At 36.1% G+C, this 22,173-nt stretch overlaps 3 protein-coding genes across 3 annotated transcripts; 1 reads left to right on the plus strand and 2 right to left on the minus strand.

Moving 5' to 3' along the window:
- Nucleotides 1-27: 27 nt before the first annotated feature.
- Nucleotides 28-11,122, minus strand: LOC136251663 (NACHT, LRR and PYD domains-containing protein 3-like). The gene is made up of 5 exons (XM_066044112.1): nucleotides 10,929-11,122; nucleotides 7,047-7,094; nucleotides 4,887-5,159; nucleotides 230-2,407; nucleotides 28-35 (listed from the first exon to the last, which is right to left on the minus strand). Exons 1-5 carry the CDS (start codon nucleotides 10,969-10,971, stop codon nucleotides 28-30), a joined length of 2,550 nt encoding a protein of 849 aa, XP_065900184.1. The 5' UTR covers nucleotides 10,972-11,122.
- LOC136248846 (proline rich transmembrane protein 1B-like) lies at nucleotides 11,097-19,690 on the plus strand. The gene is made up of 4 exons (XM_066040662.1): nucleotides 11,097-11,291; nucleotides 16,617-16,651; nucleotides 18,808-18,933; nucleotides 19,312-19,690. Exons 1-4 carry the CDS (start codon nucleotides 11,198-11,200, stop codon nucleotides 19,483-19,485), a joined length of 429 nt encoding a protein of 142 aa, XP_065896734.1. The 5' UTR covers nucleotides 11,097-11,197; the 3' UTR covers nucleotides 19,486-19,690.
- Nucleotides 19,578-21,823, minus strand: LOC136248845 (indole-3-glycerol phosphate synthase-like). The gene has a single exon (XM_066040661.1). The coding sequence runs from the start codon at nucleotides 21,777-21,779 to the stop codon at nucleotides 20,847-20,849; it is 933 nt and encodes a 310-aa protein (XP_065896733.1). The 5' UTR covers nucleotides 21,780-21,823; the 3' UTR covers nucleotides 19,578-20,846.
- Between the last annotated feature and the right edge of the window lie 350 nt (nucleotides 21,824-22,173).

The raw sequence follows: 22,173 nt of genomic DNA on the forward strand, positions 1-22,173 counted from the left end.
TCATCGGATATATTATTTTTTGACACATTAATCTCCTTCAAAAAACAATTATTTGTAATACAATCACTTAAGTATTTGGCACCAATATCAGTTATGTTGTTTTGTGACAAGTCCAGATGAACTACAGTTTTATTATTGTACAAAACACCTGCAATAATTTGCACTGTACCATCTCTAATATTAAGTCCAGATAATTTTAGTCCTTTATGTTTTGTGTTGATCAACTTACTGCCCTTATTCCACGATATGGTTATATATTGAAGTGTAGTGTTGTGTTTTAATGATTCACTTATAGCAATTGCTCCATCAGTAAATATATCATTATTTGAAATGTCAAGTTCCTTTAAAGTGGTGTTGTGAAGTAAACCCTTAGCTATTTTCTTGGCTGCGTTATCATTAAAAGCATTACCAGATATATCTAGTGATTCAATTGTATTGTTATTATGGAGAACAGTTACTATCTCATCAATATCCACTCCTCGAAGTGAAGACCAATCCAACTTTCTAAGATGCTTTGGTTTAAATATGGAAAGGTAAACATTCCACAAAAGAACAGAATCATTTCCAAACAAATCAACACTTTTTATGTTTGATGCCTTTTCAGGATATGTAGAAAAATATTGTTGTAATATCCCCATACCAATATCACCAATATGGCAGTCTCGGAGGTTTATACTAAGTACTTGTACATCATATTTGGAAATGTATGACAGCAGTGATGAAATGTTATGCGGATGTAATTTACTAATGCCATGAAAACTAATTTCTCCATTTTGAAACAGACAAGATATCTCTTTGAGAACTAACTTACTTTTTGCCTCTATGAAACACTGAACCATATGGAGGCATTTTATTTTATTGGATTTAATATCCCTTGAAAAAGTCAGCATATCCCCTTTAAGTTTACATAAAAATTTATCAAATACTTTTGAAGATACTCCATTAATTCCAGCATACATCATCCACATAAAATTATATTTGCCTTCCCAAAATGTTTCTCCTACAAGTGATATTTTTTGCTTTTCTGATAAGTAGATACTAACATAAAAAGCAGCCAGATATTCTTGCATAGTAAAATGTAAAAAATTGAATGAAGCAGTTTTTCCAGCTCCTCCTCCTGGAGAAAAATGTTGCACAGCTTGCAACAACCCAAAACCATTTAGAACTCCTGGAATACTATCAATTTGAGAAATGTGGGTTTTTATTTCATTGTATGTAAATACTAATTGATTATTCTTTAATCCCACAAAAGCTAATTTTGACAAATTACAAACAACACCATAGACATTAGGATCTGTAGGCAGATTTTTTAAGGTTTTAATTTCAGTATTTACACCAGATGGAACTAAATCATGTTTAGCCATGTTACGATATATTGTATGAAGTATAAAAGACTCATTCATTTCTGTGAGAGTTTCAAACAATATGTTGTGTTCTTTAAACAAGTAGAGAAGTACTGCTAAATGAAGAGGAACATACACCAAACTATTGATGATGGGGTGGCACTTGAGATACACTTTTAATTGTTCTTGTTTATCAGGCATTTCTTTGAGTGATTCCATGATATATTTCTCACGTTCCTCTTGAGCAAACCCAAGAATTTCAATTCTTCGGTCAACCATGTCATGTAAGTGCATAGTAGCAGTTGGTCGTGAAGTGACTACCACTATGGAATTGGGAAAGATTTTACCTTTTATCAGATCAGCAATAAATGATTTTTTACGCAAAAGTTCAGGATATTCATCATAACCATCCAGTATCACACATATCCGCAATTCTTTTAAACATGCAATTAGTTCAGTCTGTTTGTGTTTAAGCTTTAGGTCATCACACATGTATCTCGTTATATATTGAGCTAACTGGGCCTCAGATTCAATTTCTTTTAACACAGGATCCCGGAGAAACAACAAAATTAGAATAGATACATTTTCCAACAATTCTCCTTTTGCCCAAAGATAAGATATTTCTTTTGCCAAAACAGTTTTTCCTATTCCAGGTGCACCTTCAATTAGTATATATTTTGGTGTTTTATCTACTTCATAATTAGTACCAGAATCCTCCAAGTCATTATGATAAGCTGCAAATATTTCATTAATATTCTTAGTAACCCGGGTATATGAATGTGAATTTTTAATTAATTTGGATTGTGAAGATGCTAACATGTCTGCAGTAGTAGTGCCATCTTTGTAACGACTAGTTATCTCAATCAACTCTTGTTGCGTTCGCCTGCCTCTATAGTGTACTAAAGCAACATTAACAATAGTTCTCGGTTGCTTAGGTGGCCACTCATCTTCTTCATTTCTATCCCTTTTTTCAGTATAATCCTTACATAGCATGTCTACTACCTGTTCAGAAATATCTGCAGTGCTTTGGCTCACACTATCCAATCCCTTATATGATATGGCTTCTGATAACAAAAGAGAAGTAGTTATTGAAAATATAGACTGTCACTTACAACTGCAACTATCATAAATTACAAAAGTTTCAAGTGACTTAAGTTTGAATTGCTAAAATTCACCGTACTTTTATTTCAGTTTAACTGTATGTTCAAATTTAAAATACTTGGGCCAGTTTCAGGTGTAAAACACATGGTGAGGTAAGCGATGTCTATCCTGAATTACCTAGCTTCAAGCCACTGATGATTGACTACTATATAGAGGGCCTGTTGAATCAGGAAGGCAGAAGTGCTCATTTAACTATTGCTTCTACCAACGCTTTGATTTGTTTCATGATGGAGAAAATGGCTGCTGGCAATTTAAGAGGACCTTAATCTGCAGTTAACTCCAGCACTGCCATGCATAGGTAGTAACGGCAGTGTGTGAGTTAAAAGGGAAAGCAAAAGGTTGTTCTACAATGTGAGCTGATGTGGTTCAACACTGCATGGGTTGTTCATTGTCCAAGTTCTTATAACTTCACAGTTATTTAGGTACAAAATAAAGTGCATGTTTTAATGGTTAGATTTCACAAAACTTTGAATCTCAAACTACAACACTATAGACTATCACAAAAGCCATTTAATAGGTAAAAACAATTTGACCACCCAAAAAGAATTTATTTGGTGCATTAGCTGTGCAAATGGGCATTGTACGGCTTTATATAATCAGTTCAGTGCCACCTTCATGGGGTATCATGTATAATATATCCCATGAAAGTTCCTTAATAAGGAGTAACACCTAATCACAAGACATGTATACACTGTAGTGTGTTGTGTGGCTCAAGAAGCTGGCGCACACCACACCGTGACTTTATTGATAGGAAGAAAGAAAACATTATTTCATGCATACATAGCTCTGTGATCCCTTACCAAAATGAAACAAATTATATGGTGGAGTTGCCCACTTAGTACACATACCAAGCTTGAAGGAACCCCCAAAGCCATTCCTAAGATACAAGCAACCAAGGTTTCAGGTTTTTTCATCCTTATTTCTTCTTATCCTTCTCCTTCATTTTGCATTCTTTGCAAAAATCACTATAATACACAAAAAAAAATCAATTTGTAGATAGATTAACTGTCTGGAAATCTTATCTTGTCAGGGAAACCAGCCTTCCCTGATATGTCAGGGAAACTAACCATCCGCAAACTATGAAGCTTAACACTCTTGGATAGAAAAGTTAGTGGAAACTGAGATGTCCTTGGATGAACACCAATAGAACAGTCATTTTTGCAGTGAAATGCTCTAATAGTAAACTTTATGGGTTGTTTTTTTTTCATTTATTTTTTTACCATTAGATGTTGCTTGTGCTTGGACACAGCAATGTCAAACTGTAGGAAGATAGTTAGAATATTTTCACATCACTACAAACTAGATACGCTTACTACACACAATAACTTCTATGCCTTGCAAACTTTCACATTGTATAGGGGTGTAGGGAGGGGAGTTCAGGTAAAATTTAGACTTAAATTTAGCACTTTACTGACTAAATATTTCAGATATTAGAACAAACCATAATCTAGGAATCAAACAGTGGAAAGTATAGTTTCCAACATGTTGGAGACTTTAGATGGTTTGAAAAAAATGAGGCAAATAGCATGGAAATATAACATGAAACCAAACGTGTGTGTAACAAATGCACAATCGAATTTTGTGAATAAAAAACCATTAGTTGTCATGCCTACCAGGCAAAATGTTTAGGGAAATGAGCTGAAAATAAGTGTGCAGATGGATTAATCATCATAGAATTGCCTTTCAAAGATATAGAAGAATAAGATTAAAAGCCACTGAGTTGTAATGCAAAAACCAACTATGTGTAGCAAGTACATGATCAAGATATTCTAATAGTACAGTTACCCTATTAGAGCATTCAACTACATTATAAGTCACTCTATTAGAATGTTCGAGTTGCCCACCCCGTAGTGAGTGCAGCTATATTACAAGTCACCCTGTAAAGAGTTCAGTTAATCATCCTGTGAAGAGTTCAGCTACAGAGCAAGTCACCCATAGAGAGTATACAGCTATACAAGTCACTCTGTAGAGAGTTCAGCTACATTACAAGTCACTGTGTTGACAGTGTAGCTATGTGATAATTCACCCTGTACAGAGTTCAGCCACAAACAAGTCATCCTATATGGAGTTACAGTGTAAGATACAAACAAGTCATCCTGTATGGAGTTACAGTGTAACCTACAAACAAGTCACCCTGTAAAGTGTTCAGCTACATAACAAGTCATCCTGTAGAGAGTTCAGCTATAATAAGAAGCCACCATGTAAGCTACGTTACAAGTCACCTTGTTGTACTAAGTTTTATTGTGCTACTATAGACACTACCAAATTTTCATACTGTAATGTAATGTTTAATGCTCATTAGCTATTTGGCTGACTTAATTGTACATCCAAGTAAATAAACCTGAACTTGGTCAAGAGGCTTACAGTACACAGAAGTCTTACCATCTACTTTATCAACTGGACCAAGACCATGATTCTGCCTGTTCACATTAGTAATAGCAACCTCCAGTATTTTCCATGTAGGATTATGAGTTGATTTCAACCAGTGGTAAAGTACATCTTGAAAACAATCTACAGCTTGCTGGGGATAATCTTTTGCAATAATGCGAAGTGTGTGAAGTTCCAAGCCCAACTCTATCCCAATATCTTTCCAGTCAGCAGCATATATGTTGGTAACATATCTGTTGAGGTCTCTCATTGTTGGAGTATCATCCTCTACAGGTCACATGTGATAACTAATCAATGCATATATTACAATAGTGTGTTATTTGACCAGAGGGGCTAGTACAAGTGTGTTAGCAAGTGTAGCTAAATAATGCAATTAGTACGCATACATAGCTCAATGTTTCCTATGCTGAAATAATGTTTTACGGTAGAATGATTGGACAAAATATTTGCATGGGGAGTTTGTGAAACATGATTGATTGATTGATTGATTGATAGATTTTTGTTTAATCTCACAGTAGTCGGCAAAAGTCATTTTTCCCTACCAGAGCACACACACACAATAAACACAGTATAAAACACAACCACATGTTATACATAGAATAATATAAATTAACTATACTACACAAGCTTATTTAAGTAAAAGTGGAAAAGGAATAACGGAATAAACACTTTGAAAATTTAAAAAGGGGAATAGGGATTTCCAAAAAGGTAACAAAACAAGAAGGGATATTTGGGGTAGTAAGTAAATTTGTATGAAGAAGTAGTTACTAGGCAGGGGCGGATCCAGGACCTGGCAAGGGGAGGGGAGGGGCACAAACAGGCAAGTTGTAGGTGGTTAGGGGGGGCCAGATCCTCTTGTTAGTTGCTGCATTTTTGAAGCAGCAAATAATACACCTCTTAATTAGTAGTATCTCATTGTTGATTTTTACCACTTTGGCCTTTGCAGATGGTTGTGAAGTCTTTAAAGTTGTCTGAATGTCTTAAACAACAGCAACACGATAATTATTTTAGAGGCACATAGTACGCACGAAGGTGCTGGATGACAATTTCATAACTAGTTTGACTTTGGTTCACTTTTAGTTTCAGGTGAATTCGTAATAAATACTAGTAAAATGTGCATATTTTTGTGAGTTTTATAAGCTGATCTTGACGTGGCACAAAGTTTAGTATTTTAATCAGAAGTATAGCTCCTCCACAAGGTTAGGGGGGGGGGGGGGGCATTTGCACCAAATTCCCCATCCTGGATATGCCATTGCTAGGTGGTTCTGGAAAGAGTGTTCTAATGTATGATTCATTAATTCCACAGATTTTTCTAAAATGTGTATGATTTACATTTAATCCACCATTTTACGTGCACCTTTAATGTATAATGTATACATTTAATCTGCAACATAAACATATATGTATGATTCACATTGTATATCTACAACTCTATCATGTACTTACTAAGTACAAGGAGTTCACGAAAGAATATTGTCATCAATTTGTCTCCAACACTGACTTTTAATAAAGAGTTACCTCTAAAATGGAATAGTTTTGCTTGATCACACCTATAAGCCTTTCCATATAAATTCTCACAACAGTTAGCTAGTACTTTACAGTTGGTAACAAAGATACATACTTGATTCACATAAATCCAGATCCAGGTAAGGATCTATATAATTATAGTGCACCCAACCTTCCCCAACTTTCCTACATATCTCTTCTTGGCTTATTTTGTAATGGTTTGTGCATATTCGCTCAGTTGACAAGGTTTAAGAGATGCCTCACACTCAGTTCTGTACATCATTGTAGCCACTGCAATAAGCCATAGCCAAGGTTGCACACGCAGGACAGAACATGAGAGCTGGACAGAACAGGCAAGTCAAGGTGGCAAGCGGATTCTGATTCTGGATTGAGAGACAGATGGTTGTAGCATTTTAAAAGCTCTTTTTCTTCTGAAGACCTTGAGATTTAGCTTAAAACGTTCACCATACCACAGTTATTGTTTATACAATTTTTATTTATGAATGACATAATAATTGATGTCATACACAATAACATAAAACTGATTATACAGTGTACATAGCCTATACTGCACATGGTTGACTAATTTTCTACAAAGGTAGCTTGCAGAATTAACAGTTACATATGTCTAGACAACACACTGCTCACTATTTTTAATCTCATCAATCACTGCTGCATCCTGTACCAAAATGGTTTCTGGAAAATAAAGCACATGTATGTATGTATGTACATAGAAATGTTAAAAATTACAAAATGAACATCTTGACTTATGGATTACTTACCTGTGTGTAAATAATGCAAGATAAACCTACACCTGCAGCTATATACTAGGGAGTATTTAATTCCTATATACCTCAATCATATAGATTATTGCCATGACTGAAGTGGGAACTAGATGTCCACTTGTACAGCTTGTTCATTACTATGCATTCTGCTTGAATTAATTTAATGCATGTGCTTGTTTACTTTATTGTATGACCTTGTATACTGCATCAACAGAAAGAACAACACTAAACATATCAAAAACTAATTTCGCATCTCCCTACTATCAAGTACTGAAAAGTAATGTGGCTGTTTCACTTCATTTTCAGTTATTTTCTGCCTGTTACACAGCATAACCATCAAAGAACAGTACAAGAGAAATAGCTTTGCAATCAATCCAGGCACTAAAGAAATTACAACAATTCCCATCATAAATGTGCAAGGCCATGATGCATGCATTATAGATGGCTGCTGCAGTAGGTGAGAAAGCACGTCTTGGGCCAGAAAAAATGCTAATATATATCGTATTAATATGTGTAGCTAGGTGTTATCTGTTCAAGAGCTCACAGTGAGGAAGCATACAATTTTTGACATGATTGTCACGGTGGATATAATTCCAAATTGATGATGGCTTTGGACGATGGCAAAGAAATGGTAATGTATTTGGTTCATTACATTTTGTTTCGGTATCATGTCACTTTAGATTAGTTGTGTCATAGCATTAGTGATGCTTTACAATTTACCCATCTCATGAAGAAGAAGTTTGGGGGTTGTTTGCAGCATCTACCACTTTCAGTGCGACTGCAGAATATTTATGTGATGAATCCATTAAATCTTCTGTTACATCTACAACATACACAACTACAACAATGACTAAAAGTACATACACATAATACAACACATGATAATACAAAGAAAACAAACAAAAACAAAAACAATTAGCAAACAAAAAACATATATACAAGGAAGAAATTAATAACAATAACAATTGTGCAGATATAGACAGTCTTGGAAGCATTCTCGGAGGAAACTTCTACGTTTGGTGTGCTACTGTGCATCCATTCAGATCATGGCAGTGAAAATATATGTGTCTGAGGGCAACATGACTCCCATGCAGTGTACCTAGATGGTTTACCGGCCACTGAGTGTAGTGCCATGCCTTAATTACCAACTAGACTACAAGATTTAATGCCAGAGGAGACAGGCCTTGTAGAGATTCGATCCAGCAAATTAGATTTATGGCGCGGTGTCAGCAGGTTATCAGTATGCTTAATGCTGGAACTGGTTGTACAGATGTTGAAAACAATTTTATGAGCAAAGTATATATACTAAACGCAAGGGAGGTAATCATTCAAACTTGCAAGCTGGATGACATCAATATTTCAATGTCTTTGTATTCAGCACTGTCAGTTATACCAATGAACTGAAATATTTCATTAGTATGCACACATCTGTTTGTTTGTTTATAGTAGGACTCCACCTGAATTTTTATTGCTTCAGTTTTGTAACCACTTGATGATTGCATTTGTGTTGTACAGCCATATGTTTCATCTGTACCATACATCATTTTATTTTTCTTGTTGCATCATCATTAGTTTTGTGTTCTTATGTGTATAAATGTCATTCTAAGAGTTGTTCTCCTACAGTGGCAAATGCTTATTACAGGAAAACTATAGCCTCTTCTTTGGTATGACTATTCGACTGCTGTGAGTATAATTAACAATCAAAACCAATTAACAATCTACCCTTAACAAATGTGAAAAAGCAAGAAAATCCATCATTGATTCCAGCATGGATGATTAAGTGGTTGCCATCTATGTGTCTTGCTTTCTTTTTTTCAGCAATTTTCTCAAAATCCATGTGAATAGCTGCATGAAGACCTTACCTGCTGTCTCAACACCTCTGTTCATAAGTACACCGTCCTTTCCCAACAACCTCTTCAGCATTAGGGTTAGCACACTTGATGTTGCAAAGTACTTCATCAAGCTGTGGCTCTGTGATATCTGTGAAGACATCTGAGTCCTCCTCCAATCTAGGATATAGTGTACTACCGACAAAAAATCTCAAGAATGGTAGTACTTAGTGTTTTCAGAAAACACTTAGCCTATATATGAACTAATATATCTAAGCTCAACTGAACCTACAATATAGCTAAAACTTTAAGCAGCTCAATATATAGGATCATGAGTGAACTGCCTCAGAATAAAAAAGCATTTGTGGTCAGGGCTATTATCCTGATATAATACGAACCACAGGCTGTCCTGGGTCAGTACAATATATGTATAGTGACTGATTTCCCTTGATCTGCAGTGTCAAAGTGGCATATGTAGTGTAACCAATCGACCACTATCCAATTATAATTTCATGAAGCCAACATCATTCAATGCACATTCAATGTGTGGCAAAGCTTATTAGTTTAACATTGAACACTTCAAGTACAAGTAGAATCTGTGCCTATACTTTCGTTTCATTTCATCTGTATATGTGTATTTTAACTCAACCACAACAAATTATTCAATAGCTTTATGTCCGTGACCACGTAACCCTTGGTTTTCCCTTTGTAACTACATTTATGGAGTAGACTAGTAATGCATACTATAAGACTCCACAATCATCAAGTTTAATATAATTTATGGTATTGTCTATCACAACAGCATGATAACAATTCATTGTACACTTTTCATGAATACGGAACACAAAGAAGCAAAGAAGACTTGTGAACCACAGTGCCATTGCTTGTTACAACCTTTGTCTCCATGTGATTTCAGGTTCGTTATAGTGTACTGCCATCTAGGTTGTCCTTTACCTTATTTGGATATGCTGGAGTTCACACATATTCCTGAGGGCCTGCTTCACTTCTAGGAATTCTTTCTAGAGATCTTCTCACCACCTATCCTTATCATAGTAAATATCCAGATAGCTCCTCATAATTCCAGTACTCAACTTTAGATACACCTGTGGTCGACATCAGATACCGGTTGACATTCGATCGTTTCTGCTACTTTTCTTATTTATAGTTAATAATGAGCTACCTGCCGGGCCACTATGTGAACTTGATCTGAAACTTTAAATAAGTGGCCTTACCACATAGGCAATGTATTTGCAGTGTTTTCAAATTCATTTTACCATCTGGATTTCCATCTCAGTTGCCCCGTTTGTTGTGACCTTTCTGTCAGAAACAGCATCCAGTTCCTCTGCTGCTTCTCAGGCCATGGTGGCTGCTGCTACACAGTCATTATTTCAACAATATGAACAGTCAAGGTGGGGATTTCTTTTCTCTAGTTTGTCGAATTTAGTCTCCATTTGCCCTATCCGGCAACTGCATGCTCTGTTGCTGATTGTACCACTGTGACAATTAAGAATGGTCTACATCTAGGCATCAGCTATTACGTTAGTCTCTGAGCTTATGGTGATACAATTCTAGGATGATCCTCTGATGTTATACTCTTTGTTCAGAGGATGACTTGGAATTGGTCAAGTTAAGTATAATGGTATCAGAGACTGACAGTTCAGTGTAGCTTAAGTATTTGTAGCTTTGTTGTATAGATTAGTTTAATTTTGCTTTTGTAGCTATTGTGTCCTTTGCAATTCATGATTACCAGCTACGTTTAAAAATATAAATTCTAGCTATATACTGCTGACGGAACAATATTATTGTAATTACTACAGTCTGCAGACCATGATCACCGGTTCAGTTAGCTGTACAGATCATACATATTATATACTACGTAGTATAATGATTAATATCTATGTAGTCTACAGACTCACCACTATGATCATGGCATGCGAGATCATGATTTCCTTCAGCCATCGCTTACTGTAACCGCCAGACAATTTTGCTAAGTTGAGGCAAGAATCTATTTATTTAAAAGCCACAAAGGAGGACAAGGACAAAAAAAAGTTTACTGAAATTTGAGTTTTGCCGAAAACCTGTATTCTTGTAAATAAGCGCATGCGACCAATCCCAGTACCAAGCGAGACCCGGTATCCGGGTATCAAGATCTAACCGATTGTGGCAGAGATCGATATATCTAGAGATGTCAAATTATAGAGAAGTCACTTACTCATCATACCCTTCACCATCCTCATCGTATCAACCGATAGGCGACTATGGCGGGACTTCTGCCAGTTGTGAGTATACTTTAATAATACTGCACCTTACCTATCAGTGTATTGCCCCACTATTCCCCAGCATAATATGGATTTGACACACCCGAATATCAAATTCCCGTAAACCCATCCTCACCAAGGAATTGACGTTATATAGAAAGTAGTAACACAAAGTACTTGGACACTTAAATATTAATGAATGGTTGTCAAGTACGTACCCTAGGGTGAGGCAGCAATTTACGTTCGTGCCAATTCTCCCTGTAAAGCCCTACCTATGCCTGGGGAGCAATATATTGATAGGTGCATAGTAGACCACTTGCACTGGAAATGATTAAGTGGGCATGTACTAAGCAACTTTTGCTATGCAGCGTAAAATTTGTGTGGAAGCTATGTGAATGGATACTGGATATTACATATCCTGGCAGTATCTATTTTTTGAGTCACTGACCTGATACATGCAGAATACCTGTTATAAGCACATGGCAGTTTCCGGAGTATCATGTGCACTTATATTCTCGTGCAAGTGGTCTATATTGTGTGGGGCTATTTGAGGGGTGGGGCACCAAACAGTAGTTTTGGGTACCATGAAACAGGAAATTTTGATGACAAGAAAAGTTGATGAATCCACACTTCATCAGCTTTGATGAATTAAATCTCAAGATCTAAATTTTTGTAAGGCAATTATGGATGAAGTTGATGAATTTATGTAATTCGTCAGATTTGTCAACATTTTCCTTTCATTAAAATTTCCTGTCATACAGTACGTGGATAAGCAGCTTAGGCCACTCCAAATAATTCTCTTGTTTCCTGTCCTCCACCCAGGCATATTTTACATGTGGACGGAGCAGCCAATTTAAATATTACAGGTAACCATTAAAGGGGCAATGCATCGTGAATTGTTATACGTGAAGCCGTTCAAGTTTATGATGTGATCATAAACAAATCGCGAATTGTTATGGATCACGTGTGTCATTAAAGTGGCAGTCTTTTATATATCTGTCCTTGTATGATTGTAAGCCAGGTGAGCTAGCTTAGAATGTCCCCTGGGCTGTCTAACATTGTAACAAAGCCGATACATGATGGTAGAAGGCGTTATTATCTTGTTTGAGATGAAGCACTTCGTTTTATTGATTTATTGTACACAAAATAATCACGTGTTTCTGCAATCTTGAATGGCTTCACAACAAAACAAATTCACGACACATTGCCCCTTTAAGTTAGGAGTAAACCCACAGCTTTGAGAGATTTCTATCAATAATGCATTCTTCTGAGCATTATTGAGCTAGGAAAGTTCCGAGAGATTTCTTCAGATTTGTTACTGGTATACGGTACCACTCAAACGTAACGTCATCTCGCGAGCGATTAAAAACTTGCTAATTAAAGGCGTGACACCCATTTCGCTCATGAATATTCATCCCAAACAAAACAGGATGAATACTTGCGAGTGAAATGGGTGCCATGCCCTTTAATTAGCAAGTTTTTTAATCACTCACACTCTTGTGAGACAATGTTACATTTAAGCGGTACTGTAGTTGTAGTTCTGGACCCCTGGTTGACTTGGCTACTATGTGTAGAAAAAGTGCTGATTTGGAGAAGTAACCACTGGCAGATGCATATGTAGTTCACAAAATTGTAAAATGTTGGAAAGACCCAGCAATTTCTGAGAAAGCTTTTTGATATTTTATTAAGAATTTTTTTTACAATATTATTATTTTAATTTACCTTTACTTGGGTTGATGGTTGTTCTATTAATAGTCAACAATGGTGAGCAGTAAAGAAATCAAGCCTGTAGCATTACCCCATAGTTGACTGGCTGAAGGCATCGGCTAGTGAGTTAAGGCTGGTATTCGTGCACAAACTAGACCTTACATGAGTCTTGACAGGACAAGAAATTAAATGTCCACTATATAAAGCAGACAACTTCCCTTGTTTCATTTCTATACTCAAATTTCAATTTTTCCTTGTACTTGTTTGATACTTTTTGGTAACATGGTGAATGGTGAACCCATGCATACTGCATCAAAGGATGGAATGGTGCCAGAAATATCATAAAACAAAATTTCGCATCTGGACATACTCCCCAAATATTAATTACTGAAAACAAAGTGCCTATTCTGCTTCATTTTCAGCTATGTTCTGTCTGTTACACAATACAACAAACAAAGAATAATACAAGAAATGCATCTGTAATCAACCCATTTACTATGGAAAGTACGGACGGCTTCTGTTATAAATGTGGTAGTCAGCACAAGGAAGTCATTATGCAGTACCAGAAAATTAACATCTGTGTAGTAGCGGAGAAAAAAATGAGACACAAAGTAGGACAAAGGTAACTCCAAGGTGCTGCAGTAGACAAAAAGGCACTGATGTAGAGTTTTAGTGACACTGATGCAAAATCACCTTCTGACTGTTCTATTAGAGTACCTGACTGCTTTATTAGGGTATCTTGATGCTGTGATTTCTTCTAGCTATACTGCTTTTCATTTGGTGTAAATATAGCTAATCCAATTATTGCCATATATCTACTGCATGCTTGTGCATATGCGTAGCAATTCTGCCAAAAGTAAACCAGAAAGCCATTTTCTTGTAAATAAGTATACATGGTACAAGGGTAAAGGTAATGAGTACAAAGGGAATCACTTGAAATCACTGCCAATTTGCTGGGGTCTCTCTTAAGGTAAGCTGAATAACTTCCCAATCACTGAAACTCAACTCCACTTCAGTAACCTCAAAATAAGCATTTTACTGTACCATAATCTTGTAAAGTCCATACCATTATGTTCAAATTTGATTATGCAAGAGCTCATTTTGCACGGTATATATACATACATATATATCACATTACCTATTTGTTTTCATCACCATTGTTAGGGTCCGCAAACCCAAAAATTGATATCTTCAAATCAACTTGTAAACACGATTTATAGTCTAGAGATTATCAGGCCATTTGATCTACTATTGACTGATCACTAGACCACATCACCATTCTTGCCAAATACATTACTATAGCATATCTGGTACGACGAATATAAGTGGTGGCAAATGCATTAAGGGATCAAAAAGTAAAGGTAGCTGATGATAAGGAATTCTAATTCACCTAACCATATGCACAATCACAGAGTTCTTTCTGGTAGATTACATATTACACAAGTATATGCACAGTAGGGATATTCACTTCTTATTGTTTTACAGTATTTGGACATTACATACTACTCCGATCCAGCTTGTTTCAGTACTTTTTATTGCAGCATTATACACTGTCCCTAATCTAATTTAAAATTCCAAATTTTTTCTTATACTTGTTTGTGAAGTTTTTTTGCAAGCTCATGACCACTAAATATCTGCTGAGTTACTCACAGCACTAATATACTAGATTATGACTCATACAATAACAACTGATCAGTGGGCACATGGCTCTACATAAGCCTGCAGACAATAATGGACGTGGATTCGTACATACCTACAGACTGATGAATGGGCGTGGCTACCATATGTCTACAGACAGTAATTTACGTAAGTGGGCGTGGCTCACGAAAGAAGCAGAGCTACCCTATGACATGTAGTAACACGTCCACATTTAATTTAGCACGTGGGGTCAGACCTGAATAATCTGTAAAGCAGGACCTCAGCTGGATGACCCGACTCGGTTTAACTTTGTCACTAAATAAACTATATTTATTGACTTACACATTGCTATATAGTTCGCCGTGAGTTGCTCTCTCTGATCGATATCAACAGCGAGTCACGTACGCGTGTGTTTTTGGTGCATCCGGCGACCACGTGTATTTGAATAGTTTGATGCAATATACACTGGTATGGAAGCCATACTGTAGTCTATTAACACTCAGCGGTAGAACCTTGACTGATGATCATGGTAAAGAAGGATAAAAGATAAGACAGTAGCGCAAGCATTGTATGCGTATCAATATACCAAAGGTTTTCTTAAGCAAACTAGAAACGTTTCTGCGAAAAAATTAGGGCTGTAGCTGTAGCCACGCTTGACTGAAGGCGTCAGGCAGGCAGGCAGGTAGGCAGGCAGTAGAAGATTTTTTTTTCTAAATTCTGTAGCAACTTGACGCAAACGTTTCGGGTCGATCTGAAGACACTTTTGGGCTTGGTTTTACCCAACCAATACTGTCATATCGTTGTGAGGAAAAATTGCAGCAGGTTTTTGGGTTATATTATATCACGAATCACCCCCACACCTTCGATGCCCCTAATATACAGTACTATCGTACTGTATGATAATGCATCATATTATACCCTACCATGTGTTATGTTTAGCAAGATTATAAGTGCACCAGCACGCTAAATGTAAATAGTGTTGCCTCTTGTGCTGTCCATTAACAGGTGCAATTACTGATTAGTTAAATATTCCATAACATATGCAGTAATAACTTGACAAATGCATGTCTATGGGAACTTTTTGTAGAGTCAGCTTCTATGGAATGTGCATTCAGAAGTCTTATTGATGACAGATAGAAGTACTTATCCATCGGCATTACTCCATAATTCAATAAAATATTTCATTGTCTTGATAGCGAACTGCATAATAGTTTATGTGTCTTCATACATTAGATATAACACAGAGGTGAATTGGTGCCAACATGGAGATGAATAAAAGTGTGCTGATATAGGTTTTTGGTATGTACTGATATCCGATATTGATGCCACCAAAAGAAGCTGATAGTTGATTCGATATTTGCATTATAGACAAAAGTCATAGATAATCTATGCAAAAGTGTACATTATCTACTCTACAACAACATGTGGATATATTCATTGCTCACTCTATGCCTGTGGTAGTAGTGGCTTGGGTTTCTATTGTGCAATCCAGACAATTAGGCACCCACAAACATTTTAATGTATACTCCTATGAAGCCTTAAACGGATATTTCTGCATTTGCATAAGAGCAGACACAGCTGAGACAATCAGTTTGCTGAACCTTTTAGAATGCGAGAAATCCAGAAATAATGGAAACCACTGAAATAAGGGGTTGTTTTAATGCTGACAGTATAAACAGATTAGAGTACTGGGCAGGAAAGAGAGGGTTTGTTTGGAGTAGCTATAGGTTCTGCAACATGAAAAATCAGTATCCTCCAATCAGCTACTTCATGTGATAAACTAAGTGTAATTCAGTGCGGCAACTTTGTCATCACCACATAGCACTATACCATTCACAAACACACATGACACCCATAACAGTTTAGCACCTTCCTTAACTTCTTTGTCCGATTTGCAATAAAATTTTGTAGATGCCAAGAAAACTCCTTTTATCAAGCCCCCATACATGCATATGAAACTTCAATTACTGCTCACAATAAATGACTTTACTTTTTATGTAGTTTCACAACCTCAAAGAACACATGCCAAAGCCAAAGTAAGTAACTATATGTGTAATCCCTATAGATGTTGATATGTATTGTGTACCATATAGCTGTAGCAGCAGATGTGGCATGAAAAGCTTAGAATGGCTCATTTCATCCATATTAAAATAATGAAGTATTTTTGTTGAATAGGTTTAATTGTGCCAATTATGGCAGCACATAAGAGGTTATGCTGCCAAAATAATAAAACAACTTTCAAAGAGTGTAATTGCATCCCAAAAAGAAACCAAACAATGAATACACTAATTTAATAAAAATTATTGATTTAAATGTTTTTTGATTGACATTTACAGGAATAATATTGAGGTGTTCTAAGAAAGGAATCATTTACTCTAATACAACAGTCAAGATGTACTGGTACACTCTAATAAAACAGTCATCTACTGAGCATGGTCTTCATTTTGAATACATAATTTTGAACGTAATAGTCTTGACTTTAGCATTGCTTAAAAGCATAACAGAATACATAATTGGCTGAAGCCTACTAATCTTATCACACCTGTGATAGGATTCATTACAATTATTTAAGTTTTGTGATTATCTATAGATAATACTCTCTTTGGAAACTTCATACTTTACTTATAAAGTAGGCGGTAGAGTTTTTAACTAGACATGCCCTGATGGCAGCAAGCTACATGAGTGCATCTATAGCTATTTTTCCAGAAAAACATGTGTGTATTGTGTGTATTGACTCTGTCTGTGTATTTACTTCCTGAAAAACAATTTGACTAACTTATCACAATATGCAAAAGGGGGTGTTACACAAAATGATTTAGCATTATTCATCAGGTAGATGTGAAATTTCTCACCATCCATAGCTCTAATAACGCCATGCAGATCAATGTATATTTATTTTTAGCTGTATTATGTATTAATGGTCTGAGCTGGAATATTACAAGTTGATTACCATTATAAACAGATAACTTTGAATGTCTCAATATACAGTAAAGATTGTGCTTCTAATGTGTTCTTGGGTTGCTTTTGTAAGCCAAAATTTGTCATGACAGATTACTGTTTACAGTTGATTCTATATTGTTATCTACACAAAACAGCCAAGCTGTGAATAAAGGGTGCATCCTGCAAAAGCCTGAGTGAAAAAAGTTGTGAAATCAAAGATGGTGACCAAGAAATGTAACAATGGCTGATTAATATTATCACTAACATTATTACAGCCATTTCTTATATAGTCACCACCTTTGTTTCCCAACTTTTTTCAGACTGCATCCTTCTTTCATATGTTCCTGTGGGCTTGTATACTTTATATAAGCACCTCCAAAGTCAGCATTGGCTGGCTTTGGGATTTGTTTAAACATATTTTTTTTCTGATTTAAACCTGGCCTGCTACTTTTTTTTGTGCACTTTTATCCCTTATGTTCTATTAAAAGTATCTCAACTCTACAATTTTGCTCTTATTTGGTTTTTGCTTTGTAATTCTGTAGATATAAACATCAAAAGGCACTTCTATGATCTTTGCCTATGCACACACCAATTTTTAAGTTATTCCATGCATACTCTGTTTATGTGCTCTTTCTCTGCATCAAAAATTTTAAGGCAATTGAGGTACATGTTTGCGTTTTATAACAAAGTGTGCTAAATGAAGCAAAATCTTAGATGAAAAAGAACAAAACTCATATCTCAGAATGGCTGGAGTAAATTCAAAGTTTGGTATTTGGCCTGCCCTACTTGGTAGACAGGAATAATGCAAAAACTGTATGCTTTAGACGGAGCTATGCATGCATGGAAATCATGTTTTCTTTCTGCCTGTCAATATATGCACTGTGTGATCTGCTGGTTTTCCTGATCACACGATGCACTACCATGGCTTAATATTCAGTACTTTTCATAAAATACTAAAACCGTTGTTTTGCTATTTGCTTACAGTTCAAGATTTTTAGGGGATTCATCAATTTAGTATCTTAACAAAATATTTCTTCTATGAATTGAAATGTTCTACTGAGTGTAGTACACATGTTCTACCGAGTGTAGTACACATGATCTACCGAGTGTAGTACACATGATCTACCGAGTGTAGTACACATGATCTACTGAGTGTAGTACACATGACTTGCATATTACATTTTGATGACAATCTAAATTTGCTCACAACTAAGTTTATTTTGCATATATGCATGTTTTTCTTTCTGTGTAGATTGTTCATCACCCAGCTACAGTTGTTCCAGCATTTAAGCCAAAGAACTTCCTTACATTTTCTCTCATCAACATTTTCTTCTGTTGTATTGCTTTTGGGATAGCAGCACTGATATTTTCACTACGGGTTAGTGTGGTAAATTAAGTATTTAAAAGGGACATCTGTGTGCTTTCATATACAACAAACAGTATGGTCTCATTTACAAAGCTGTATTTGAACTCAGCACATCTTATGTATAATATAGGGAATGTTTAGATGACCCTATACATCCAGGATCTTCAGCTTTTGTTTCTTTACAAATATGATAACAGCTCTAAATGTAAATTGTATAATATGTTATTAAGTACTGGTTTAATGGAGGCTGTGTGGCTGCTCAAGTCACTACCTGGTGTATTCAATATAGCGTTTTAGTGTTACTCTCTGCTTCACATGGTTTAGCCTTCTTGTAGCTAGTCCCTAGTAGGGTAGTGAATAATTTTTCATCATGACTGTCTTATCTTACAGGTTGATTCATATTATGCTGCTGGCAGGATCACAGAAGCTTGGGCTGCATCAAATATTGCCAGGAAGTTGAACATGTTAGGACTTATCATTGGGATAGTCTTCTATGTTGTTGCTAGCATTTTAGTTGTTGTATTACTCACTATTGATGACCATGATGAAGTTAATGACAATTAAAAACTTATTTGTCACAACTTATTTGTAACAAACAATTTTGTTGCTCAATTGTAACTATGTACTTGCAGCTCTTTCTACTGTTCCTTATATGCGATGCATAATACAATTGTACACATAAACCTTGCTGAACTATTAACATTGCATATCCATTCTACATGTAGGGTTTACTGTTACATTCCTATTATGCAGTTAGTAAACTTCATAACTGCATGTATATCCATTTACGCGAAATTATAACATTGTTCACCTATACTCTTATCCCACTGGAGACTGTACCAGGTGAATGAAAGGTGTGGACACCCAAAGTCCCGCACCTACTGTGTGATACATGATATGGTTGGCACTTCCTTCCCTGACCAATTAACACCACAACCAGGTAGACTAGAGAAATGTAAGTAAAGTCTCAAGGAAACAACAGCAACAGGGCATCAGACCTGAAACCTTTCCATTGCCAGGTTGGTGCTTTAGCCACTTCACTATGCTGCCTGTCTCTCTCACCACACATACACACACACACACATGAGCCATCCAGTGGATAATGCTCTAGCTGAAGAATTCACATTAGATCAGCGGTGACCATGTCAAGGACGAGTAGTTATACATTTGTGTCAAGCTATATCCTGGCTTCTTCTAAAAGACCTTTGGCAGGTCTGACAGTGTAAAGAGTGAGGTTCAGAATGTAGTACACTAAGCTAACAAATTCTCCACTCCTAAATTAATTAATTGCTTCCATAAATCCCGATCTTAAACTTGGTGGTACCATAAAGTCATTGATTGAAAAGTTCTTAAGTCCTGTCTAACTTTATCTCGCCGCTGTAGTTTCACACCATGAGCTGGTCATGCCATCCAAACAGAATCCTCTTTGGTATGCGGTCAGGTATCATGTTCCAATCATATAAGTTTACTCAAACTTAACAGAACACACCCTATACATACACATTAAATATAGCTAAAATGCACAGATATTATTTTGTGTTCTACCTGTATACACCGCAATCTCTCTACATTTCTTTGTAAATGCTAGCTAACTGCACATTCTAAAGAAAAATGCTTTCAGAAATTTTCCCTTACATAAGGTAGTATGCAATGAATTGAACTTCTCATCGTTGTACTCACAGTAATAAAATGTAGCTAATGGGAAATACTTGTAGCAATCCAACCATAACTTGGGATTTACTCTTGACAATATTATGGAATTGGCAAACTGTACAACTGGCTATGGCAATTAACTGAGAACAGATCACACATTTCTACTGCAAAGTGAAGATAAAAGTTTTTCTCCACTTTTATATCATAACTCTGTATTTGATGTTGTTATAATATTAAAGGTATAAAAAGTGTGCAACTTTTATATATACATATTAGGAGTTTACTTGCAATTTATTACCAGTAAATGCTTTCAATAACTCTTTAACTCTTTCATATCCACTAGCTGCAGTAGCAACTGAATCAGGGTTAGTGCCAGTTTCTGACGCTACTACAAGCAATTCACCTATTAACACAGCCTGAAAACCAGCATCACGGAGTTCCCACACATCAGTAACCTCTTTGATTCCTGATTCAGCTACAGCAATAACTCCTTCTGGTATTAATGGTCTTAACCTCTTTGAGGTTTCAAGGGTGACTTTAAACGTACGTAAATCTCGGTTATTAATCCCAATAATTTCAGCACCAGCATCAATGGCAATTTTAAGTTCCTCTTCATCATGTACCTCTACAAGAGCATCCAACCCAACTGCATGCGTAACTTCAATGAACTCTTTAGTCCGTTCACGAAGAACTGCAGCAATCAGTAAAACAGCAGATGCTCCACACACTGCTGCTTCAGCAATCTGAAACAGATCGATGATGAACTCCTTCCTCAATACTGGGCATGGACCAGGAGAATTCCCTAGGTATTGTTTTTGTGAATCAACAACTTGCACTAAATCATTAATGCTACAACCAAAGCCTACTTCATCAGTGAGGACAGAAATGGCAGCAGCCCCACCCTCATTATACACTTTTGACAGCTGACCAGGGTCACGAATGTGTCCAATGTGACCTTTACTAGGGGATCTTCTTTTGATCTCAGCTATCACTGAAATAACACCTTTTGGCTTATTTATAGCATTATAAAAATTTCGTGAACGCTTTATTTGGTTTCCATCCAATGCACATTTGGCCCTGGCCACAACCTGCGCAGCAGGATGACTTCTCCCGGTAGTTTCTGGCGTTTCTTTCTTTAAATTATCGACCTCTGTTCTTTTCCTCTCTACAATCACTTCCAAAATATTTGGAATATTATCAACCATAGTGCTAGGAAATAGCTAACAGTATGTTTTAATTAGCGCGCATTAATGACGTCATTTAAAAAGTAAATTGCACAATCAAAATTGGATATCAGGAAGAATTCATTCAGACAAGTCATTAATTGATGGCATAATTTACTCTGGGGATACTGCAATCGAGCAATTATTCTATTAACTCCTCCAAAGGAAGTTAGCCATTACCACTAAAATTATGATGCATGCAATAATCTATTTTTGTTCCAGAATATAATCAGTATAATGCAACATGCTCTATGTACAGGACACATGTGTGAAATACAATACACATATATACAAGTCCAATTAGGGAATTTTAAGTTTGATTGTAGATCAAAAGAAATGAAAGCAGTGAAACAAGGGAGGTTGCCTATACCTGAAA

Source organism: Dysidea avara, chromosome 3 (assembly GCF_963678975.1).
Source record: "Dysidea avara chromosome 3, odDysAvar1.4, whole genome shotgun sequence".
NCBI lineage: Eukaryota > Metazoa > Porifera > Demospongiae > Dictyoceratida > Dysideidae > Dysidea > Dysidea avara.

Bases quoted from the DNA above. Each gene is read 5' to 3' on its own strand.
- LOC136251663 (XM_066044112.1), bottom strand. From the start codon at position 10,971: ATGGCTGAAGGAAATCATGATCTCGCATGCCATGATCATAGTG. The intron at 5,160-7,046 runs GTGAGCAGTGTG...TGTGACCTGTAG, and splicing joins GATTGATGAGATTAAAAATA to AGGATGATACTCCAACAATG. The intron at 2,408-4,886 runs GTAAGACTTCTG...TTTTGTTATCAG, and splicing joins TCCAGTTGATAAAGTAGATG to AAGCCATATCATATAAGGGA.
- LOC136248846 (XM_066040662.1), top strand. From the start codon at position 11,198: ATGTCAAATTATAGAGAAGTCACTTACTCATCATACCCTTCACCATCC. The intron at 16,652-18,807 runs GTAAGTAACTAT...CTTTCTGTGTAG, and splicing joins GAACACATGCCAAAGCCAAA to ATTGTTCATCACCCAGCTAC. The intron at 18,934-19,311 runs GTTAGTGTGGTA...CTTATCTTACAG, and splicing joins CACTGATATTTTCACTACGG to GTTGATTCATATTATGCTGC.
- LOC136248845 (XM_066040661.1), bottom strand. From the start codon at position 21,779: ATGGTTGATAATATTCCAAATATTTTGGAAGTGATTGTAGAGAGGAAA.